The sequence below is a fragment of the Falco rusticolus genome, chromosome 7 (genome assembly GCF_015220075.1).
Source record: "Falco rusticolus isolate bFalRus1 chromosome 7, bFalRus1.pri, whole genome shotgun sequence".
Lineage (NCBI taxonomy): Eukaryota > Metazoa > Chordata > Aves > Falconiformes > Falconidae > Falco > Falco rusticolus.
Window position 1 is genome coordinate 62,760,014 of NC_051193.1, and position 26,307 is coordinate 62,786,320.

At 37.6% G+C, this 26,307-nt stretch overlaps 1 protein-coding gene across 13 annotated transcripts in view; it reads left to right on the plus strand.

The window, feature by feature from the left end:
* Positions 1 to 26,307, plus strand: part of MIPOL1 (mirror-image polydactyly 1) — a 197,276-nt gene that overhangs the window by 82,195 nt on the left and 88,774 nt on the right. For all 13 annotated transcript variants that reach the window (XM_037393501.1, XM_037393508.1, XM_037393512.1 and 10 more), the window contains one exon: positions 14,485 to 14,592. In XM_037393501.1, coding sequence (XP_037249398.1) covers positions 14,485 to 14,592 — 108 coding nt within the window. The remainder of the gene's footprint in view (positions 1 to 14,484; positions 14,593 to 26,307) is intronic.

Genomic DNA, 26,307 nt, shown 5'->3' on the forward strand with positions numbered 1-26,307 from the left:
GGTTAATGTCTGACCTGTGTCTTCATTTCCCTTATTCATTTGTTACTTCTTGAATGTTCACAGTTGCAACTCCACGATTGATTATATCTGTATTAGTAAGTAGTGTGAACAAATAGAAATGGATCTGCAGTATGAAATAGTTCCCAGCATCTGTGGACGTTAACGTTTCAGTGGGGTAGGGTGTTGAATTTTTTTTATTTGTTTTTGTTTGGTTGTCTTTTACTTTAGACTAGCTGTAGTCGAGTCCTACAAACTGAATACTCATTTGTGTCGGAATGCACTAGGTGCATTCCTGGAGTGCATCTTTGAGTTTGCTTTAATCAAAAAAGGAATCCGGTTCCAGTTCTCGGATAGCACTCCATGGGGCAAAAGAAAGCATAAGAAGTAGAGACAGGTGACAGAAATTACAAAGTGCACCCCCAGTGCAAAGTAGCATATAAATTGTGTTTCTTGAGTGAAAATTTCTGCGAGTCATTGAGAACTTTAGAGAAGGGTTCAAAGCTTCACTATTTGTAAGTATAGAAACGGGAAAAAAACATTTAATCCAAGAAAGTATTTTAAGAATTCATCACATTAAAGTTCTGCTAGTGTATTACATGAAATTTAGGATAAAAATGAGATGACTTCAAGAAGGAGAATCAGATTTATTAAAAAAAATAAAGGAAATGGCTAAAGGGAGTTAAAAGCTATCACTGGTCTTGGAGAAAGTATTCCAGTACATTTGTATTTAGCCTTTTTACTTTGAAAATTATTAGACTCTTTTATGTGTAGACTCCACTGGTTGAAGATTTTGGATCTGTCCGCAAGACATAAATGAATTTTGTTCTTTCAAGGAGAAATAGGTTTTGAACCAGTAGCATAGATCACAAATAAAAAATGACACACAGAATGTAAAGTATAGCTTTAATTGAGCAGTAGAGATGTCTTCAGAGAACAGCAGCCAAGCTATATTGCTGATCATGCCACTACCATGGCATCAGTAGTTGACTAAGAATATGGTGGGACATGGGGCTAGGAAGAATGGAGCTGCTTTTTGTTGAGTTTGCTTTTTTTCTCCCCCATGTCCCTAAAGTGAAATATTGACCTGTCTTCTAGCATGCGATACCCTCCACAGTCATCCCTGTGATTCAACATGCATGTTAGGCGGTAAAGAGGTGGTGGGTAAGGAAGTTTAGGTCCAGCAGAGGCTGTAACAAAAAATTATTGTAATGATGATAAGCAGATTACTCATTTTCAGCAGAATGGTAGAGTGATTGTGACTGAAATGTAGGACTTAATAAACATCTTTGTTACTTCAATTTCATTCTAGATTTTTATTTGTTTTTAAATGAACAGGTAACAGTTACCACAACAGCAATTTTCCCTCTTGCTTTGGTCTGGACGTTGCGACTCTTTTTTTCAGTTGTGAAGCCATTAATCAAGTCCTGGAAGTCCTCAGGTTTGATTAAGTTATTTTACATATTCTGGTCTAAAGGATGTAGTGGCCCTAGCAAAAAAAAAAAAAAAAAAAAAAAAAAAGTGGAACAAGAAAATCTATCAATATTCTTTTTATGAAAGAAAGATTTCACAGTAGCATTAACTTATCTATGTCTCGTTCACCAAGTATGCCTACATTTGTTTATTGTATGGCTTTACTGTTTCATGCTTCCGATGGTATCTAGGATTTACCCTCTTTTCCATGTTCTGTTTATTCACTGTTAATTATTTTTCAAGCTGAGTTGCTTGAGAGCAAGAAAAATTTAGCTTCTATTACCCTCTATTGCAAATGAAGGACAGGCTTTCCTATTGCATGTGGTCACATGTGACCATAAGATGCTTTTGTCAGGGAATTTGTTAATACTTTCTGATGTTAATGTTTTGTTTTCATTCTTTTCAGTAGTGTTTTTAATTTATTGTTGTCTATGCTGTGGGTGTACACCAAGTCAGCACAAACTGTCATATTCTGATTGATAGTTTTGTGTTGAAAATACTTTTCTAAATGACACAGTTCAAATATGCATAAATACTTGAAGGCCTTTAAGAAGCTGTGATTATGTAAAAAGTATCATACTTCGAGCTATAACAAAATAAAATTTAACTGTGGATGAAGAACAGTATTGAATCATAAAATTTTGACAACTTTTCTCAATTCTGGAGTTATCGGAACTACAGACTACAACAAGTGGCTATCTACAGGATATTTCATTGGTGCAGTGTACTGATGGAGGAAAATCAGAAGTAATGCTTCTGAATGTATATTTTATATTGTTCATAACATAGACTTGATGATAACTATCTTTTGAGAGATGGTGGAGTTTTAACATTACCTCTAGTTAGTGAATTAGCAGCTATAAACATGTAAATCTATGTGTCTTAACCAAATTTCTGCTGCAGTTCCTGGTCATCTTTCAGTTGTGCTGAGTTGCTTACTTCTTAATTAGCTGTAACACCTTTCTCTGCTATTTGCAGAAGTATTACCAAAGTTTAGATAAAACAAAAAAAAAACCAGAGTAAAGCTCGGTATGGGAAGAATGCCGATGAACACTTTACTCCTAGGTGTTTCATGAGATGACTTGTCACCAACAGGTAAGATGTCCTTCCAAGTCATGTTGTAATTATGATGAGGAATTTCATACCTCAGACAGAGACTGTATTACAGATCCCAGCAATATTAGGAAACAATAGATTTCACTCTTTTTTGCTTGAAAGAGCTCTGCTGGATTGTGTTCAGGACAGGAGTGAACACCAGCCCTCTCTGAGTTTACCTTCTTCATCTTCTGTAGCTTTGAGACAAGTAGTATTTCTCAATCTGCAAGTATTTTTTCAGCTTCATTGCTTGTGGTCCCATTCATAATCATGATGTTAGGACTTTAACTGAAGCTCAGTCTGCAAAACTAGAGACTGAAAATCTCACTGTGAAAATGAAAGCATCCAGTGCCAGCCACAGAAGAAGCAGCAAAATCCTTGTTAATCCTCTGTGCTAAACAGTCCTATCAGCCTGCTTTCTGCTGTAGGGCTAGCCAGCAGCTGTGTCTCATGACACGTTCTCTTTGTGTCATGCTTGTTGTCTTCTATGGTATCCAGACACTTCTCAGCAGTAGTCATGCATTTTACCCGTTTTGTTTGTTTTGGCAGGCAGGCCCATCACTTTGCTTTCAGAAGTTGTCATAACATTCTTCTATCTTTGTGGGGGGTTTAATTTTTTTCTGCTTAGGGTGTCCTGCCCTCTACATGAGTGGTGGAATTGCCAGGAAGCTTTGAGTTGGATGAGGGCAGTGCTGGTAATTGCACATGTCTAAGGCAGCTGATTTTAGGTTTAAGCATTTCTGCTTTTCAGTAACACGGCCGAAAGCTTTTTGGTCGTTGTTAATTCAAAGCTGCATGGTCCATCCTCTTGAGAAGTGGGCATCTATTTTGGTAGCTAGTCACATCGATCCCTGCAGCAGTGAAGCTAAAACTAAATTTTATTTCAGAGGTAAAATCTTCAGATTCTACCACTACTTAATATTTGAAAAATCTTATTCATGTGCCAAAATCCTACAGATGTTTCTCAGTATTACTGAAGCTGAGCAATACCTAATTTCTAACTCTTTTCGGCTTAGTTTTGCAGAGCTTTTGTTTACTTTCTTAAACATTTCTTTCTGGAGTGTCTTTGTCTTCTACATATGAGTCACTTTAATGTTTTTCAAAGCTGATTTATTTCTTGATTTTCTAAAAAATACTTTAATTCCTCTTCTCTTTACACATGAGCAAATTTGGAAATGTGTCTGAAATATATTTTTAATTTATTTGCCATTACCTAGATCTCTGTATTGGTGAGGAAGAAACTTGATTTCACAATAACATTTGAATATTTATAATTAGTTACTCCATTTTCACACTTATTCCCAGACTGTTAAAAAGCAATTAATATTGCTTTCAGATAGTTATGATCTTCAGTAAAGAAGTTTCCTAAAAATGCATGTTGCTTTCATGGAGAAAGAGCAAATACTATTCAAAAAGTGTTTCTCGTCCCTGACGTATCTGCAGAGTTTTGTGCTTTCACCTACCTAGTTGGCTATTTTAGTTTGTTATAATCTCTAGCTTAAAGTGGCTTTTATTACACATAAGGCATTTTGAGAGAACACGTTACACAACAAAAAATAGAACTGCCACTTAAGCAACTGATGGCTCAGTTGAGAGTACAGTATTTATCAGGACAAACAGAGAGTGTGTACTACAAGGAACAGCTGCAATCCCATGATTACAATAAAGAGATCTGAAGTCTGTACAGTGATCCATTATACAGTTTTCTTAAGTAAGTGATGATATTTCAAAATGGACCAGAAGTAGTCCGGTCCTTTTGTGCAGTAAATGCCAATTTAACGTTTAGGTGATAGTCTTGTTTGCATATGGATTTTAAGAAAATCCATTGAAGATTATTTGAAAACCAGCTCATTAGAATGACAGATTGTTTACCAAATTTTGTTTTCTTGTTAACTAATATTGGTTACGTTCAATTAAACAAGGTTACACTTTCTAAAAAAATACCTCTGTCAGCATGTGTGCCTTGCATATATCTGAGGATCAAATTCCTAATTTCCAGATCTAGTTGGAAGATCAGGTCATGAATGTTTCTTTCTAAAATTTCTCCTTTCCATACACCTTTCACATCTTCACTACCTCCATTTTACTATATATATTTTTTTTGAGTACCAACACTGTGGTTTATTAATGGGGGGTGAGGCTTTAAATAAAAGCAATTGTCAACTATCTGTCATGGTGTGTTGTGTCAGATGTTTGACACACTGTCTCTTGGCCACAGGCCATCTGGTTTTAATGGAACCAACTACTCTTCTAAGGAGCCAGCAAAATATGTGGCCACGGGAAGCAATAGCTCCCTATCATTTGGTCAAGTCAGTAAAGCAAAGGTTTTAGGTGTAGTAATCCCAGTTCTGACTTGATTTTGTCAGTTAATTAAGCTTCTTAAACTTTCTGTGCTAATTTCTCATCCCGTGAATCAAGAAAGTCCTATTTACTAACTTCATTTAAGTGTTGGAAAAAGTGATTAGTCAATGTTTATCAAGAATTATAACATCACAGAACTCTTGTGTAATTAAAAAAGAGTTATTGAGGAGAATTGCATAATAAAGAGAACATTTATGGAAACCCGATGAAGGAAAAATACAGACAAAAATGAGACAGTGGAGTGGAATGGACCTCACACAGGACAAGGTGAGAATTGAGAATTAGGGTATGTGTACCTTCTGCTGTGCAAAAGAGAAGAGGAAAGATGCTGTGTTTGAAGGAGGGAGAGACTAAAGAAACTGAGGAGGGACAACTTGTGTTTCCTCCATTCAATAACAAAAGAGGAGAAATAAAGAAGTAAATTAGCTAGTAAAAATAACATTTGTGGCTTTCTGAAATTTGAGTTCCTCCTTTTTATTAGGAATACATAGTCTTTTATAGTCCTTTTATTGTCTCCCTCACTAGAGGTATTCTAAAACCATCTAGAGAACGGTCCTGGGCAACTGGCTTTGGGTGCATAGTGTGTAAATGAGTATGCTGGAGCTGCATTGATTTGGAAAATGGATACTAAGACTCTTCAGTAGAAGGAGATCAGAATAGTATTTTAATATCCAGCTGCTCTGAATGGCTTCTTTGGGACCTTCTTTGCAGTACTACTTACTACTCAACCAGGGCAGAAATTATATTTCAGGTAGTCTGTATGGTATTCCAGTCCTGGTTCTCCCTTAAGTTGTACACTAATAATGCCATTTTAATGGCAAATTTATTACAAGACCTCTGTGATTGGTATAATTTCATTCTTTAGATGTTTTTAAATATATTGAGGTTAATTACTCTGAATTATTGTCTATGCAGAAGTTTCTACTCTGAAATTGTCTTTTGAATCTGTATGCTCAAATTGCTGCCATGCATTGAAAGTAAAACTGATTCTAGTCTTTTATGTACTGTATTTTATGCATATGTATTTTTATATATGCAATACTTACAGACTTTTAGTCAGTGATTTAGAATTTAGCTAATAAAGATTTACCTTTTAATATTTTCTGTTGTTGCTTTTGAAAGTGAATTTTAACTCTTGAATGATATTTCCCTCTTATGATAAAATTTTAATTAATATTTTCCATTTGCTGAATTATTTGGGAGTATTGGTAATTTTCTTTTGAGTATAACATACTGACGTGTGAACTATACGAAGTTGATTGTACTGTGCCAGTTTCTGGTGTTTCTACAACTCTGCAGTGGGGAGTGTGTGTGAGCAAGCATACTAACCTTGCGTACTGCTCATCAGCCTACATGCTTAGTTTATACATTATTTATTAGACTTATAGGCATCAAATTAAAAAAGTGAATTAATAATGTGACTCCCATGTAAAACAGAAGTCACTTCTTTATATATGACAGGCAATTAGGAAAAAATCACTCTTAGATTAGCTAAATGCGTTTTTGCTAAATTTCAGACCCAGTACATCCTCTTGAATAAACGTTTGCCCCCAGGTTACTACGTTTATGTTCTGATCTGAAATGACTGTAAAGAGTGGATGGGAGGTGAGGTAAGGTGGGTAACTCACAGGCAGTGGATGCAGGGAACTGTGAAGGTGACCCTGTTCCGTGGTTTCAGCAGCTCTGGCGAAGTTTCCTCCTGCTGATCAGGAGTCTGTCAGCAGCCCCCTGTTGGCAGAGCCATGGTCCGGTGGCCCAGCCAGCAGAGGAACGTGCTTGAATGACCCGTGAATCACGTAGAGCTCAAGAACAAAACGTTTTCCTTTCTCTTCTTCTCCTTGCACGTTTTTTATAATGAGTGTCATTGATTAGGAAAGTCTGTGTGTGCTGAGCTCTTTGAGAAGTAGATCAAGCTTGTCTTGAGCTTTGAAATGTCATCACTGAAGGGAAGTGTAAAAATACATATGTAGAGAATGGAGTCAGGTGGGTGAGTATCGTAGGGCTACTCAGCGCTGTTGAATAGCTGCACATGTGCTTAAGGGTTGTTAACGTTAACAGTGGAAACAGTTACACTTGATGGTCTGATTTTTCTGAATGTCTTTCTGTGAGTTTACAGCTCCTTTAACTGTTCAAATGAAAATAAAGCTTGTTTTGCTGCATTTTGAAGTGTTCAGAAGCAGAAAGGGAAAGGAATGGCCGGAGGAAACCCAAGCCATGTATATAGCATACTACCTGCCTTAATGCTGCAGGTTCCAACTGACTCATAGTCACAAGGAAGACAAAAAGGTTTCATTTGTATTTTGATGCGTTTCTTTTTGTGGCATCTGATGGAGCGAGACACCATTGCAGTGCTGCAAAAAAAGGGGGTTACATTTAAGTGTTTCTCTTACTAATAGAATATAAATTTTTAATGATGCATATGTTTCTGAGGTCTAAGCTCTACAAAAGCACTTCTCTTTCTTGAAATCCCAGTAGTTCTAAGCTGCTGGGCATTGTATAAATAATCATTTAAACACATTTGTTGATGGTTTGCCAGAACTTTGAAGAAAAGTCTTTTCTTTCAGAGGTTAGAAAGCCTTAATTCAAAATCATAATTTAATGGAAAAATCCTTCTGGTGATTATTATGTAGAAAGTAATTTATTTCTTTATTTCTTTTAAAATTATTATTTTAGAAGAAAAAGGTTAAAAATCTATTTATATAAATATAAGTGCTTCCAAACATCTGCAGTTCAAAGTACATAATTCACAGTGACACCAAAGGTTGGTTTGTGTTTTGACTGGATGACTTTGGTATTATTTTTGTCTGCAAAGGAAAGAGTTGTGCAGCATCCAAGTGGTGCAAGATGTTTGCCTCTCCAGAAATCGTGATGAATTTAGGACAAGGGGCAGACTGTTAAAAAAAAAAAAAAAACCACTGAGGGGAGAGGGGAGAAGAAGGGCTGTTGAACTGAGAACACTTGTATTCCCTTCAGCGTCTTTGAGCTAGGAGCTATTCTGAAGTGCAGGTCATTATAAACGAAATAAGAAAAGGTGAACAAAATAAAAACCAAGAGAAGAATCAGTTGGATGGGTTTTGTTTGCTTCACATGGTTCTTTATTGTATTTATGTTTCCACAGGTGATGACTTAAAAAATAGAACAGGTGAAAAAGTAAAAAGTAGCCATGTTTCTTCATAGGTTTAATGTTTGGTGTCTAGGATAATTATATGTACTTCAGTTGTTTGTTGCAGTGAGTACATGTTGACTAATTCAACATGTGTCTGCAGTTTATCCCTGTGAAAGTATTATGCTGTGGAGCAGTTGGATCTTGGTATCCCATAAGCTCATATTTTAATGGTATTTGTGAGTTTTCCATCAAGATACCATTTGTCATTTACTTTGCTGATGAGCACTTTGTTTAAAATACATAATGGAAGAAATGCATGTCATAAAATAGTTCATCTGCCATTCAGACGGACTCCTACTTTCCCGTAATTTGGAGGACATAAATGATTTTCCAAAGTTATTTGGTAGAAACTAGGTTGTTTTTATTTCTCACTACTTCAGTAATTGAGATCCCAGTTCAGCAAGGTCTTCATGTATAAAAGTCCACAGAATGTGATAAAGTACTCGCCATTTAAAGTGAAGGCCCTGATACGCAATCAAGTTGTTATGCACTGGGTGACCCCTGATAAGCGACTAAGCGCTCGCTTTTAATTTTTGTCTGACTTGAAGAAAAATACATTACCTTAAATTTAACAAGAGAATGAAGCTACTTGTGGAAGGCTGTGGTTATGTACAAGATCTGTTATTAAACCACGGAGACCACCTGAGACTGACTGGTTGGGATCGGGTCAGAGCACAGATCCACCTTGGTCACCAGCCTGGCCACACTCAGGCAGTAGCGTAGGTGCAGGAAGAGCCAGAGCAGGGCAAGCACGTTGCAGTGCCTCTCTCTGCCTACACACTGTCCCTTTTTTCAACAGTCGTATCAGTGGAGTTGTGTATTTATACGCCAGTGGGGATTCTTAAGATTATAAGCATTGCAGGTTTCGACAAGAACTCTAGCTGAACATGTATGTTCTCATAAAATACTATCTTTTGTACGTACTAATTGGATGAGACAATCACATGTAATTCAGAATTCAGGAAAGAACTTTGTGCAGAATTTGGCCTAATCTTAGTCCTAGTATATTTATTTCATCAGACTTTGACCCTCATACGTGTATTAACAGAGACAAATCAATTCTTTTTTTTTTTTTTTTACCTAGCATATAAAATGTGTTGACTTCCCCCCCCCCCTGCCCCAGCATATTGCCATAAGTTCAGGAGGGGTTAGTTTGGATTCCTTTTAATGAAAGATGACGGAAAACATTGTATGCTGTATAGTAATATTGAAAGCAGATATAGATGTAACAGGATTAACTAGCTACCAAAACTGCATTTGTATTAAGAAAGTGTTTTGGTTTTCTGTTATATTCAGCTTTAGCTGTTGCTTCCTCAGCCAAGGAGCGTCACAGTACCCTTTCTCTGGGTCAAATCTGTGCTGAAATACAGAATGAGTAGCGCACCTGACATTACTATCTAGTTCAGTGAGATGAGAGCAAGGGGCCTAGGTGTAGCAAAATATTTGGGTCTCTTTGAAAGCACGTGAACAGTCCGATCACCCTGAGTAGCACAGAGCTAAATACACTTCTCCATGAGGCCCCCAGGGATAGGTGTTGTCTTCAGTGAAACAAATGGCACAGCAACCAAGGGGTTGGGGGCAAGGGGTTGCTCTGCTCATGTTAATGCTTTGCTGTATTTCATTTTTGTCCCTACTAACGTTATTTCTCCAGTGGCATCAGATTTTTCTTTACTCTTGTGTAATCTCTGTATCTTTTACTTTCAGAATGCCTTGGTGAAGAAGAATTATGTTAAGTAACGGTCAAAAAATAACCCATCAGTCTGTGTAGATGTGGCAGGCACCATAACGCTGTATTAACATGTTATAGGTACAAGTTGAAGAAAATGCTGAAAAGCTGACAGCATGTTAAAGATGATTTGTTTATACAAGTGCTAAAGTTATGTTTGATATGTTAATGCAACCTCATTTTCTAGTAAAGGCCAAACACTATTAAGTGGTTATCTGCATTGATTTTTCTATCTTCTGAAATACTCAATTCATTGTAAACCATCTTTACTCCTTCTGTGTACCTGGAACTAGGACCATCTTTTAACTGTCTCTTTCTGTGCAAGCCTCAAGGACTTTACTGTGTGATATTCTCCTGGCCCACTGGTTGACCTCTCCATCAGTGTCCCTTCAGCAGCTGCTCCTTTTTACAGTTGGTCTGGATTTCCCCTGGAGCCTTCTCAACAGTCCTACCTGGGTAGTCACTGCAAGGGGTCAGCACCTGGTACGAGTTGAACCAGCGCCTCTCACAAACATCCTTGTGCTGCTGAATCCTGTTAGCTGATGGTTGTTAAAAAAGGCTTACCAATAGCCTAATGGTTTAAATTAGAAGATGGGAGAAGACTCGCTGTCTATCTTTTTCTTTCCTCTCTGAATCTCTTCTGATTGTTCTGGTACGTTACCTGCTTTGCTTTTCGTTTTGTGTCTTAGCTGCTTGTGATATACCCTCTGCTGGGTACAGGGGTGTTTCTTTCAAAAGATTGTGTTTAGAAGAGTGCAGCCGGGCTGCACTGTGGAGATAACGGTTAAAGAGAAGATGGAGTGCCTGTTGGTGGGAATGGCTGATGTAGTGAAAACTGTGCAGCCGGCCACAAATGGTTGCTCAAGGAGCACTGGCCATGGCCTCGAAGAGGTTTGCTGTCGGACAGGTATGTTATCGCTGCAATGAGGCTGGCTGAGGTGGGAGACTTTTTGTGGGAAATGTTTTCAGAGAGGAGAACAAGCATGAGGGTTGTTCTCCTTTGAAAGAAGGAAGGAAACCTTTTTTCTGGTTGGGTTTTGGGGGGCTTTTTTATATCTTCAGTATTGCCTCTCTGGCTACAGGACTCTGAATGCATATGGTAGACCACAGGATGTAGCTAATTCTTGGTGGATTGTTTGTGTTAAACCTGTATAAAATGATGTGTTACCATTTGTGAGGCTTTATCATCCTTTACTTAGCAAAGTCTTCAGCATTCTGATCGAGGTATATTCCCTTTGACATTCATCTACACTGCTCTCATATTCTTTGAGTCCTCAAAGTATCTTTTTAGTGCTCAAAGTATGTGAGGTAAAGAAGCAGTTTTCTCAATTAACAGCCTGTCATTCATAAAGTGCTAAAATCACAGGAACTTCCTTTTAAGTACACAGTTACCTCAGATCAGATATTTAGGCAACCTGTGTTGCACAAAGTATGTTGTCTCTGACTTTAAGAGGATTCTGTTTGAAAGTTTTCCAAGTATGAATTTTCACAAGTTTGGGATGACAGTATTTAGACATTCTTATTTATAATATTTAAAATTGAACACTTCCTTTAGCTTTCAGCTTTCTTAAAAGGTTACATCTAACATTTCCTTTTGCCAGTACTGAATTGGATGATGTCTTCTTTTTGCTGTGCTCCAAAAAGTATTTTTATATATGTTTTTAGAAGGAAATCCAGTTTCTTATTTGCAGCTGTTGGCATTTTAGAGCCCTGGAGTGAACCAATAAAAACACATGTTCTTTTAAAGAACATCTATTTTTACTGAACCTTGCTAACAATCAATGACACAGAATCCAAAAAATGTTGGCTCAAATGGATAGAAGTGCTGCATTGTTTTAAATTCTATTTTTAAAACTTTTCTTTGCAGCAAGATTACAGAGAAATTTCATATGCTTTTGTTCTTGTGAAAAAGAGTGCTTGCTCTTAGAATGCAATTTTACTGTATTAAAAGTAGTTCAGGTATCAAAGTATAAATCTTTAGTAAGGCATACACAATGTTGCCATTTAAGAGTATTATTGTAGTACTTTCACAAACAGGATAATTAAAGATTTTACTTCCTAGACAGCTAGGAATAAATAAATTCTGATTGATAATTCAGAACATCTTCTGTTAATACATTGTGTTCAGCATATTAAGACACTTGTGCGCAAAGTCAAATTACATCACCAGTTTTTCAGTGCTACCCTCAAAATGGATTCAAGCACTGTGGTGATTGAATATGCCTAGGTTTTTTCAGCTATCAACATTCTTAGTGGAAGTGAAATTAAAGATTAATTACAAGATGCTCCCAAGATTGATGTAAATGTAATAATGTCAAGACAGACTTGATACGGAGTCCATCCGCTTTATATTACTTGTCTTGCATCTTTATTGTATATACTCCATGTGCTGCAGGATACTAGATCCCACTGCTGCGGTTTGTTTCGCTGGCCTGTCTCCCACAGAGTGGGGAGGGGAAGAAGATTGCACCCATGCCCTTAGTTGTGCAACCTGCCCTCTATATCAAGATGGGTTTGCTCTTAGCATATTTTCTCTTCTCTTTTGGAATCGGGACAATAGCTTGGATATAAATTCATGTTTTAAAGGTAGATTGAGATTTTGGCCTTTCTAATAATATTCACTGTAAAGAAGCCCGGTGCTGTTGTCAAACTGGGAATTCCAAAGCACCGTTTTGAAGAAGAGTGTTGGCAAAGCAGAAAAGTGAGAGGCCTGCTGACCTTACATGATGAAATGTGTAAAGTGTCATAATGATACCTGAAGTAGTAGATCGATTTTATTTTTTTAATGGTGTTCAGACCATGTATGCTAGAGAAAAAACCTGCATAATCTGGGTTTCGTTCTTCAGTAGTTTTATTAGCCCCTTCATGTCTTATTTTTCATGCTGGACATGAAAAAAGAATTACGGCTGTGATTCTGTGATATTTTTTTTTATGTGTATGAGAGATAAACATAGGCATTAAATGTCTTAAGTCTGTAAAAATATTTTCAATCAAATGTATCTATGGGGTTGGGGGTTTTTTATTTCTTTATTTTATGGGAAATTGTCTTCTCTTTTTCTTGAAATAAAAATGAAACTGGGTATTAAACTTTACAACAGACACTGAGAGAATGCACTAGGCCAGAGAGATTTGCTGCCTTTAAAATAAGTAATCCTATTAGAAATGAGCCTAGATTTCCAACAGAAGTATTGAAGTACAGCAACAGACATGTGAATTGAATTTTTTTAATAGTACTGTTGGGTGCCTACAGTTATCTAAAACTTAGTCAAATATAGGATTGAATCATTGTTTTATAGACTGTGCCAGATACCACATTGTTAATGACTTATTTTCTGTTTAAGCCTGTGTATTGGTATGTCTAAAATTTGTCTCAGTATCCTTCAGTACTCCTTACTTTACTTAGACCTCAGTTATAATTTTTGCAGTCCCACAGATCTCCATTTTGCAGTTTTTCTTTCTTTAGAGTTGATGTGAGCCATGCTTAGTTGTCCCACATACTGAGTTGCTCAGGAGTAGGTTGCACGCTCTTGATGGGAAGCTCAGTTCTGTGCCTTCCACACAGATAGCACAAGAGACTGATATTTGCAGGTCTTTCATTTGGGACAGCAGTGCTTACATGGGCATCATATCACCATTGTCATTCCTTTCTTATTGGTGTTTTCAGAAAGTGTTTATGAAAATACTTTATATCAATTAATTTTCTTATGTTCCAACAGTGTGTATCAGCTTTGGGTTTGGTGGTGATACCCAAACTACTTGCTTGTAATATACTGTTTTAAAACGTCTCTGTTAATATTGTGTTTTTCCCTACTTCTAACAGTTGTTCCCCTATGTTGTCTTGGTACTTCATCTGTTTTGCTCTCCTCTTGTTTTTGTAAAACAGGTTTTTGGTTGTTTTTTTTTTCATAAGACAATGAACTGTCTACTGACAATTAATTACTCTTTCAAACCAGGGTAACTGGGCAAGACCTCTTATGATTACCATAAAAAACACTGAAATATAATGTAGCTCACAATTTGCAGGTCTTTAATCTTTAAAATAGATGGTTGGCTGACAGCAGTAAGTATATGTGTGTATGCAAACAGTAGCAAATGTTAATTTTTTCATTCTTTGTCATTAAGTTAAATATTAAAACAATCTTAAAACATTTTTTTTCAGGATGTGGTGTGTGTTTGGGAATTAGAGTAATCGCTTAGCGTGAAAAATACAAGTATAAAAATTACATGTATATTTTCTAATAAAAGGCTGGGTTCTGGGTTTGGGAACAGGGTCTTTCATTTGCTTGCTTTTCTAAAAGCATGTTTTGCTTTCTTTATATCCACTTACCTAATACATAAAAGCCAAAATCTAGCCTGATACTGGCATAACTAGGAAGAGAAATTCAATCCAACATTTTTAAGACTTTTTAAAACATTCTAAAAAATGTCTTTATCTGATACTAAACTTGGCTTTTTTTTGGCGTACAATTCAACCAGGAAGAAACCGAATAATGATGCATGTTTAAAAAACATAGCTCTGGTACTGGTCTGGGATTGTAACTTGCTTTTGTCTGATGCTTTCACTCCTGCAGAAATGGTGATGGGGTTATTTACGTTAATTCATTTGGCCTGTTGAAAAAAATATGCCCACACTCCTCTACTTAATGGGATTCTTTCCTCGTTGCAGTGCAAACGGCTGGAGCAGGAGCTTCATCATCTGAAAGAGCAGAACCAGACTTCAGCAAACAACACGAGACATCTGACTGCTGAAAACAATCAAGAACGTGCTCTGAAGGTAAATCTCCATTTCTTCTTGCAGGCAAATTAAGGTTGTAAGCCCCTGGTGCCAGCTTTCGGGGCTGCATATATCAGTTGTGTACATTTCAGCAGAAGTGAGCTATGGTGTTTGCCAACAACCCCTTCTTTAAACACAGATACAGCACCCTTCTGTTATGGTTTTATTTTATTTTGTGTATGAAAACAACAGGAAAAAATAACATATCCTCCAAATTATTGGGCTGGTAATTAATGCTAAATTCTTGGGGTCTGTCCTTGCAATATTACATGTTATAACGTGACGAAAACTGCAACTATTTGCTTCATGGTGCCTTTGCAAAACTAATATTTTAAGGCATTGCTGTTTGATCTGCTCCCAGCAGTGTGTGCTATATTAATAACATTGTTGACCTATACTACTAGTGACCACATAGTTGATACTACTATTTGCAAAAGGGTAGCTAGTTGGAATTGGGAGGAGGAATAATAAGTCTTGTCAATAAGAATAAAAATGAGCAGCAAGGCGGGAGAGGGTCAGAGAAAGGACAGTGTAAAGTGACAGGTTATTGCTGCTTTGAGAAAGGGAAATTGTAATGTCAGTGGAATTGATAGCTACATAACCAGCAATCTCACCACTAGCCAGAATAAGATACTATGTGGGGTAAGATGTGCAAGCATTCAACCTATTCAACCACTGTATTCTTAAAAATCTCTTTTATGGGTAGAGGAGAGACAATACAAATACAGAAGTTACTCTGTTGATACTGTATTGTCTTTTTTTGAACTGTGATTTAGGCAGCAAGATCCAGACATTCTCATTTGTAGGCAGATTTTCCTCTGCCGCCTCTTTCATTTTTTATTTTTTTTTAATATTCAGGAAACATCATTATTCATACAACAACTTAACCAATGCAAAGTATAGGAATAAAGGTAAATCCTTTTATAGTTTGACATTTCTCAGTTAAAAAAAAAAAGTATAATGAATAAATGGAGAGAGGCTGTGTGCCACACCATGGGTTTATAATTGCCATCAGAATCTATGGTGTGAATATTACAAAAGCAGGTGTGCAATACTGAAAGCAATCCATCCTCAGATGACTAGAAACAGAGATCGTAAACATTCAGGGCTGTTTCTGACCACGATAATAGTATTGCTTTGAATCTGGTATCACTAGAAGTTAGTGGTTGCTGAGCGTGCTACTTATTGAACATAGTATTGTTTTTCATTAATTGCATGCTGGCTTGTTTTTTCTGTGTCATTGAAAATATTATGCACAGAGTCTTTCTGTTGGAAAACTGAAATGTTTTATTGAAACTACACTTTTTACATTTAATATTGCCTGACATAATGCTTACAGAATAATTATATTTTCAGAGGAAGAAGTGACTTAATAGTTCAGAGTGTTACTAGGATTTCATTCTAAGCCTGATATTGCTCTCCCAGCACCTAATCTTTAAAGAATTTAATTTCTGGCTGTCACAGGCATTTTTTGATTTTTCAGAGTTAGAGGTTAATTGTTAGTAGTCTTTTAGAGATGGGAGTCTGAGAGGAAAAGAATATTTTTCTAGTTTTGGTAAAGATGAACTTTTTTTAATATTGTACTTCTGTAGGTACAAATATCTCAGTTCATATTACTGTTGACTAGAGCGAGGACAGGTCCATCGGAGTAGTTTTCAAAGGCTGATGGGCGAGGTTGAATTCTTCACCCTGAAAACTTTAAAATGCCCTTATGAAATACTGGCAATAGTAGTTAGCTTTGACATACAGCATAGGAACACTCATTCTGACCGAAGCACTCATGTAAATGAAAAGCTTATCACCACCCCTTTTTAGTGTAACTACAGCCTGGAAAATATGGACTGGCTGGTCATGACTCCTTTAGAGATGGGTATGAGCGGTGCTGTGGGTCAGAGGCAGAGCCTCCCTGCTGGAGAAATATCCAGTCAGAGCCCCCTGACAGGTAACACCCAGGGGGGTCTTGGTGCACATACCTCTCCTGTGAAACCCTCTGGTTCTTAACTGCCGCCTCCTGCCTCTTGTTACATGTTCAGCAGTATTTTTAAGTGCTACGTGCAGAGTGTACATACAGACCCAAGCATCCCCTCCTGTCTCCTCTCTGCTGCAGATCACCCTCTGACCGTCCAACCATTTTCAGAGAAATAGGACTGGCCATTTGTCTCTGTGGTGCAGAGTTAAATATCAACACAACTATTTTTATTTTCACCATGATCCAGAGAACTACATTTACTTTAACCACCTTCACGTGCAAACTGGGAACTGTGCTATGTACTGTTAATTCAGGTGTAAACACCTGTCCTGCAGGAGTCCAGGTATTCCTTCTGCCTCCATCCAGGACAGTTCCTGTTAAGTTGTTCTGGTTTTGGGTTTTTTTTCTAATCTTTAATTTGCCCTACTCTCTTAAACCTAATTAAAGTTGTCTGATTCAGTTTGTCAAAAGATGCATTCTGGTGATACATGGCAGGTGAGGAATTTGATCTGCTTTAGATGTTCTTCAGGGAAGACGTGTAAATATCAGGTGTGGTGCAAGGATACTTGCAGTCTTAACAGGCTAAAAGCAGTAATCGGGATCAGCTAGATTAAGGATGGCATACAAGTTTGTGGTAAAAGATGAGATCCTTACCTCTATGGGGTCTAAAATACACTAACCCAACAGGTATTGTGTCTTTCTTACTTTTTAAAACCATCTCACAATAGTGAGTTGCTCAGACGGAAAAAATTATAAGGCCGGTCCACAAGAAACGTATTTCATTCCACTGATGGTATGGTCTAATAGGTAAGATATTCAGGTTTATTTTTAGCTGTATTAACTCACAGGGCTACTGTCACCCTTCTATGAGGCAGCCGCAGCAGCCCGTAGACTCCTGAGTGAGGCGAAACAGTGGCGAGACAGATGGTAACCCTGGGAGAGGTGTGGTGGCACTAAATTGTCTGGATCCAGGATCTGGAGATCCTAAAGATGATGTAAGCACTCATGCATACTTTTTATTTTAGATGCCATATCACACCAGAGGATCATGTGACAAATAAAGCATATGACCAATAGGCATGCTGTATAGACCCGTTCTGTGTCATTTCATCTTATTGTGCAATAGAATATCTGTACGTCTTCGGTAAGAAGAGATCGCTTCTTAGCTAATCTCTGCCATACATATTGGTAGTACGTGATTTAAAATTTCCATATTTGATGTATTTATTGCATAGAACATTCCTTATAGTGATGTGGGCCATTCAGTCCCACAGTGCCAAACCGATACTCCTAATTTTTGTAATATTTTTACGGCTTGTAGAGGATTGTATTGATTGAACAAAAATGCCAGTTTCAAATGTTCCCTCCAGGCAATGCCCACAACTGCACAGAGGTCATTCAGAGAGACATGTGGGCCTCTATTTCCATAGTTAAAGTAAAATAATCCTCCTCTTTGTGAAACCATTTTAAAAAATCTCTTAGAATATTTCAGATTGAATTATAGCTAAATCTTTTAGGGATAATTGCTTCCTAAGGGCCTATACATTTGTGCTCTTAGCACATTTTCATAAAATAAGATCTGCAGAGCGCTTTGCAGTTCTAATGTGTCAGGGTCTATACATAAGATTATTCATTTGTGCTTGGCCTTCATAATTAACGTTTGGTCTCTACTGATTCTGATAAATGTATTCCCACAATACGCTGAAATAGCTGATTCAATTAAACATAGAAAAGTTGAAGAATTGCTGTTTTTTCATTAGTATTCAAATATTGTTGTGGACCATTTTTTTGTTGTTAGCTTTATACTGTGTAGTTTTGACATGCAGAATTTTAAGTAATATATTTTCCCAAGGAAGAATAAAGATTTTGCCAGTGTGAATGTCCTCTTCACTCGGTTGAAGAACAATAGGAAATAAGTCTTGTGAAGCAAATAACTTAATGTGAAAATTCATGGAAAATGTTTAACTGGATTTGAATGAACTGTAAGGAGAGGTGACTTCTTTTTCACAGGCCTGATTTATTTTGTAATTTTTAATTAGGTGGTACATTCTTCTTAAAGCAGCTATTCATCTGCTTTAAAGACCAGCGAGACGTACTAATTTTACTTCTAAGCCAATCTCTCAAAATGGAGAGGGGGGCTATTTCACGATGATACACAAATCAGGTGCCCTTTAGTGACTAAATGAGTTTACTCCATCCAAGTATGATGTCATTAGAAGTTGTAAAGGTCATTAATCTCCTGCAGAGCTGTTAAGATGAATTGTTGCTTATGATTGGCTTGTTATGTTTTTCTGACTAATCAATGTTTTTAGTTTATTTAGTAATTTCTGTAGAATTCATCCTACATGCTTCCTTGACTTTATTAAGGATATTATAAATTCAGAGTCAGAGGCAAGAAAGTGGCCTGAAGGAGTTGTTAGAAACTCATCTACAGTAGTGTCATAAAGCAATTGTAGCTGATGTCATCTGCTTTCTGCTGACACAAAAGAATTGTATCAAGAGCAGGAAATCTACCATGCATAGCACTCTGGTAGTTGTGCCAGTGGTGATGCCCGTGAGAAGGCCACTAGAAGACTTAATGTAAGTATTCCCTGATGGCTGTCATAAATTATATTAAGCTCTGTTTTGATTCTCGGAATTTCCCAGATTCCTAGAGTAGAAGCTACTTTTCCATATCTGCCTGACAATGCCAAGCCCAAAAACAAATCCAGCTGAATAGTCAACATGTCATCCATGACGAACATGATCCCAGGAGAATCTGACGTCATGAGAGCTTAGAAAAAAATTAAGAAAAGCTTTAACAGGAAGTTTAGAATTTTGCTACTGTGGAAAGACATGGAATATTCATGCTATTTAGGCATATAATATTGATTGTGGAATAAAGTGCTTCTTTCACAAAATAGTTACTGTGGCTCTAATCTGCAAAAATAAGTAATTCTAACAATTTTCACGTTAAAAGCTTCAGAGCTGAAGTTTCAGAGCTTCATTTTAATGAGTTTAGAGCTGCTTTATGGCTATAAAGCCTCTGGTTTGTTTCTAATAGAGACATATGCTTTTGAAATGCTTGATAATCCAGGGAAACTTGCCTGAACCAGTGCTGGGAAACGGAGATTCCAATCTCATCTCTTCTATTCAAATTCCAGTTCAGCATACAGTTTTTACATTTTATTACAGTTAATTAATTACGTCCTAGAACACTTAGAGAACAGCCTTTCAATACTTTCATAATCATTTTACATGAGGCAACAGACCAGGTTGACTTATTAGAAACCTAGAAGGTGAGGGCTGAACGTGGCACGGCCCAGCCGTGTGCAGAAGGTCACTCTGCCCGCTTCAGCCACTTCGACTCTTGCACTGATACTACCTGCAGTGCTGTGTGAGTGAGGGAAGCCAGCTGCTGACAACCAATATTTTCTAGCTAACAGATGAATAGCTATGTTACCCACTGGTGTCACAGGTGTTACAGCTTTCTCCTTTTGTAGTTTCTAGGCGTGACTCTGAAAAGAGTTTAAAACTTGCTGTTGATCTACTTGTTGGTATGGTGTTACTGTTTGGTAAAAGGTGCTTTAAAATTTTGTGCTTCCTTCAGAGTGGTTGGGGTTTTTCCTGTGAAGCAACTCAGCAATATTCATATGTTGGACAATCCACCCATTTCTCCCATGTGTTGCTATGAATTCCTCTGGCCAGTAAGCACTGTTCCCTCTGTGCCAGCAGAACATCAACCTGTGAATGGTCAGCTTGCGAGCTTGCTCTGTGGAGTTAACCCTAAAGCAATCATGCTTTTCATTTTAGATGTCATGTGCTCCTACATATTAAAGGGACTGCTGTCATATTTGCAAATTAATTCTAGCTATGTTTGAAGACCTGGCTGCCAGCTTCATATGGGAAATAGAAGGGGAGGAGAAGTAGATTGCAGCTCTGCTGCTCAGTGTGAGGAGACACACTATGCCATTGCATTTTCTTATGATCTATATTTATTTTTCTGAAACTACAGGAACGTTTCAGGAGCAACGGGAATAGTTAACAGGCTTCTTGGAGGTTATCTCCAGCAAATAATATGTTGTTACAACTAATCCTGAAAGGTTCCTCATGCTATTCTTCCAATAACTTACATGAGGATAAAATGCTAGAGGATTTATCAAAGAAAGTTGCAATCTCTAACTTTGTGCAAGAGCTGTTTCATTAGTTTGGTTTCTTCTCCTAGGAAGGTTGCCACTTCGTCTGCTTTCAGAAGAGTTGCCCGGTTCAAGTTCTAGAAAGACACAAATTCATTTCCCACTCCAGCAGCTACCCTAAAGCAGTATGTGCCCTCATTTAAATGCCTGGGCAATGTGAGAGGCAAACTTGCTACTCGGTCAATAAAACTTGCTACAAAGCGCATGAGATTGCTATTAATTTTTTAGAGTGGAAGTCTGCTGAAGTTTGAGTACTTGAATTGCTTTTAAGTACGTAGTGGAGGTGGAAATAAAAGACCTAGTAAAACTTGGAACATGCTGCTGACAATGTGGATGTGGCTAAGAATCCACATTTTTCTTCAGTTGCTGCTTCCTAGACACTTTATCAGACAAAGTGGGTATGTTGCATTCTTAATTACATTGAACAGAGCCTTTGCTTGTGCTGCGCCCAAAAACGCTTAATCACCAGGCCTTAAAGTGTGTCACTAAGGTTAGACCCAAATCTGTTGAGCTCTTATCCATGCTAGAAACACAGTTAGTCACTTTATGGCTGGTGTTATTAAATAGTACTGTACACCTCAGAGGATATCAGTGTAGGCTGGTGCATCATGCCGTAAATGAACACTAAAATGAGGCAGAGTACAACTCCTGCAGAAGTAATTCTTCTCATGTTCCACTTCAGTATTAATTTTCTGCATTCCGTTCTGCTTAAGTTGCAGTGTCGCCAAAAGCTATTGCTACAGACTTCTGACAACCCGCCGTTAGCTGTATGCATGGAGAGGGAGAAAATAACTCACAATCCTACAATGACCAATGTTCCCCCTCAATCGCAGGGCAAAAAATGTGAGCACTTTTAAAGATCAAGCGGTCTTTAAAGCACTCATTTGAAGTTTCCTTGGACCCAACTGTTCCTTTGAGCCAGATGTCGTAAGCTGGTCCTCTGGTGGGTTCAGGTCCAGAGATCCTGGGCCAGGGATTTCTCCTTCATCTGCTGTCATATATTTCAGAGCGTAACACTCCACTTAGGTGTATCCCCTATAGGCAGGAAGTGACTAGTTTAACACATATATCTGACCATGAGTCAAAAAGCAAAGTTCAGAAATCTGTTATACTAGTATCACTTTCAGTGGCCAGTTTTGTTAATTGTTTTTTGTAGCCATCAGGCTGGTAGGCTTTCTTTAATTATGTAGGTGTTGACAGACTAGTTGTGCACAAGCGGCAACTACATTCTTAATGACTGTCTCCTCCCATCTGGTAATTAATGTTTTAGCACAGGTAGACATTTGTATTCATTGCCCAAAAACATCTTAATTTGTATAGGGAGTTGAAAGTTAAAATAATTTTGCTTAAATGTGCCTTAAGCAAATACGAGAAAATTACAAGAGGAGGGACTTGTCTGTCACTGACAGTGAAGTTGTGCAGAAACACAGGCTTCTGGAGTCTGATAAATCTGATTTATATGAAACATCTACCTTGGACTTGAAGAGAAATGATCTTTGATAACATTAGTACTTGCGTGATTGTTTTTCAGTGGTCGGCTTGTGATGCCGTTAAGTGCCTGTGTGGATAAGCGGTACTGTTCTTGGTTCACTGAGGCATCACTGCGGGCCAGAATTTTGGAGTTGTTCAAGCCTTGGGTTGTTTTCAAATTGAAGGAAACAAATAGACATACCTAAATTCTCATCTTTGCTTCCTGGGTTGCACTGGCCGTGCCACCTTCCTGTACTTGTTAAGGCTGCCCCTTCGCCGCCGGCTGGCACGGCAGCCCTGTGTGTAGTGTTCCCTGCACAGCGGCTGCTCAGGATTTCTTGGACTCTGTTCAAACAAAAGGCCAAGCCGTGGTGTTTCTTACTGTGATCTCAGGTCTTTCAGAATTGTTTCAAAGCAAAATAATATATGGGTGAGAGTGGATGTTTATTGGCAGAACATTTGTCCTGAAAATGATCCTGAGAAGAGTTGCATCTAATTAATTATGCTTGTCTAGAGACTGTATGTCTTCAGGAATTTTAGCAGGCATCATAGTACCTGTAAACTGCTGCACAAGAATGGCACTGGATGTGCCTTGGTCTGAGCAAACATTGTCTTGGCTAAAAGAGTTTGTTCACCTTGCCTGAGGAGCATACCTCTTCCTTCTGTCCTGTTAACAGATGCTGAATGTCTCGTAACCAAAGCAGAAATATTTATTGAACTTTGATTCAGTTCTAAGCATTAAGGAATTCATTACTCATTCACACTTTGTGTTTGATGTCAGCTTTCATCTGCTCCACTACAAATTCCTTAGAGGTCTGTTACTTTTTATTTGATAGCCTTCAGTCTCTCTTGGCACTAGATTACTCTTGACAATCTTAAACACCAACAAACTATTTGTATATACTATAAAAGTTGCTTTGTCATAGGGGATGATGTGGTCATTCAGACCTTCTGGCTGAGTCTTTTATTTTTTGGTTTCCATTTCATAGGTGGAAATTACCTTCCCATGAGGTCAGAGCCAGTGTTACTACTTCCGATTAGCCAAAGTATTATTTCTGATGAGTGCAGCAGGTTCTTGGAATGCAATATTTTGGTTTCAGGTTATTCTAAATCTGGATTATCTTTCTCACAGTTGTACAGGCTGCTTCAACGTTCTCACTTTTGGTATGCAAAGAGTCATCTCTTGCATCATAATAGACTTCTGTGACCATGAAGTGCCCGTTGACAAGGTCCTCTCATCTATGTTTTTCTTTTAACCATTCTGTAATTCTGCATCTGCACATATTATATTAACTTAGCATTTCACGGATACTTAGCATTTCACAGATACTTTGCGCTTTCATGCACCTGTTGTTGCTTCTAACAGGGTAGATTCCGTTTGGTATCATTGATTAATTTGAAACTGTCTGGGTGACTTCCTGGAAGTTCCTTCCTTGCTCAGTGATGCTGCCACTTGGCCTTCCAGTTTCAAGGATGCTTTCTTTCAATTGTAAATGTTCTGCAGCATTTTTAGGTTTTTGTCTAAACTCTGTTAAAGGACCTCAAAATTAGAATAGGCAGATCTCAGATATACGTATTCTAGAAATACATGTGCTAAAATGAACAAACATTGTGAAGTTGTAGAAGATGGAGCAAACTGTGCAGACATCCTGTGGCCAGATAGAAAGCTGTCTGCTCTCTCACTCCTTATCTTCATAGAGGTGACACCCATGCCTTAAAGCAATGATGAAAAATTGGTGTGTTCTAAAATACACTGAAATTCAGCAGTGTCTTGTAAATTAGAAATACAGAACCTGATACGTAAGTAAAATATACTGTAGAAATCAGGTTAGGAAAGCTGCTTATATGGAAAGGTGAGTTCTTATAAAAACAAACCTCCTATTTGACTGTAATGATAAGCTTCATTGCCATCTCCAATGGTATAGTTTATCACCCCAGTCATGGGTTCATTTTTCCTTCCTTCTGCCCAGTAACATGTCAATAGTAGTACTATTATTCATACCTTTGTAACGTCTGAGAAGGTGTCATATTGCTGCACTTCAAACAGCTGTAAAAAAAAAAAATATTTTACTTTTCCACTACTATGGATCTTTGTTTTGGGATTACATGGATCAGGAATGAAGGGCATATGTTAATCTAATTGTAAAATAATCATGAAGCCTAATGTATCAGTCTTCCTATAAGAAAACTAGGTCTCCTTCCTTCACTTGCCACTTTCTGATACTATAAAACCTATTTCCAAACTTAGTTAAGAGATTCTAAATCTGAAGCCATTTTGTACGTAAAATAGTAACTGTTTTCTGCAATATTTAAAGAAGCTCTTGGCATTAGCTTCTATTATTAATACCGTCCCTAATCTTCACTGCTATAGTTCTCAGTCTATTGGCATTGTACCATAATAAAACAAAAGGTATAGTTTTCAAAGTAACTCTGGCATTGTACAAAAAATATTTAGCCAAGTTTTTCCTTTATCAGAGGTACCAAGTATTTAATGAAGCTGGAGACAACATATCAGATTTAATGAATGAAGAGGAGAAGTGACATTCTTATATATTATTTTTTATTTCATAAAACTTAGCTTTTTCTCCATATGAATTCTGTTATTCATACATGCAGAAAGAAAGTGTGGTAAATCTTAATTTTCAATCATTTTTTTCAGTGTCTTACTGTACACCCTTCATTTTCTGTGCTGCACAGGAAAATGATCCTCTTTTGTTTGAGTAGCAACTGTAAACAAAATCTTGAGCCTGAGTGCAGGATGACATGTCAGTTATTTGTCCTACAATAAAATGTATAAAAGGTAGTAACCTAAGCTCTTGTGCAAAAGGCAAGCTACAGGGTCATTAAATAGCAAAGGTCTTGCTCTGACCCATCCATGACCTCCTTATCTGAAACGCCTCTCAGAATTGATAGAATCTACTTTAGATCTTGGGTAGAGGAAACCAGGGATAGGGTAAAGGATCAATATAAATATTTCAGAATTTTAAGTATTTAATAAAAAGGAATGTTTTAAGTTTATACAAATTTCTGTTTGGAGTTCAAGAACACTTTCCTAGCATTTTTCATGCAAGTGATCATATGAAGTATGGTTCAGAGTAGAAGGGGAACAGATTATAAAGGAAGACACTGGAAAATTAGATCAATATGGTTGTAGGGCTGCAGACCAGGCTTGATTCAGAAGCCTTCAAGGTGCTACATGTTGGCTCTTTTTTATCTTTCTGCTGCAATCTGAAAGTCTCTCCTATTCTGTTCCCAGTTGGGAAAAAAGTTCAGGGTTTAGAATGAGATGAAGTCAAAAGAGCCCATGTCCAGAAAGTGCAGCTTGGTGCTGAGCCATCATTTACTGAGAGGAGTCAGGACTCATTTCGCCTGTCCTTTTTATAATTCCCACCTATTTATTTGGTCTGGTGCAGAGGCGCATTTTTTATGTTAGGGCAGTTGTGCTCCTAGATCACTGAGAGCCTCTGAAAAATCCCTTTCTTTTCCCCATCTATTTATGCAAAATCCTGATTTGACTTCCATGTGTGTGGCCACACAGAGGTGTAAAGGAAAAATGGACTGTGCTGTTCACGTATTCACGTTGCTAAGAGGAAGAGATGTACTCCTTGTGTGCAGTAGGTGTGTATGTCTGCCCTGGGAGTACACAGGTCATTAGGAGGATGCTTGAAGAGCAGAAGGAATGAATGGACTTGGGTTTATTTTGATCTTTCTGTTTTTCTTCTATGAAAGTGTGCTTTATGAAGAAAAATATTCCTTACCTGTCTTCCAGTAGATCTCCTGCTTTTCTGTTGAGATTATGGACTGGCAGCTGGACTTTGGCTTTTCTCTAGGAGTAAGCTTTAGAGTAGCAAGCTATACATTGGGAGTCAAGTAGTAAATTTGGTAATTCAGTAATTCTGTAATTCACAGTTTCTAAACCTTAACCATAAAACACCTATGCAGGCACAGTGGTGTACCACCTGTTCAGAAAGTATATTATTACCTTTACTTATTAACAAAAGCACAGACAGAATTTGGCATATGAAACATGTAGCCTTGGTTTTTATTATTTGAAGACTTGAAAGGTATAAAGTAAGCTTCACATCAGCAGAAGTCTATCAA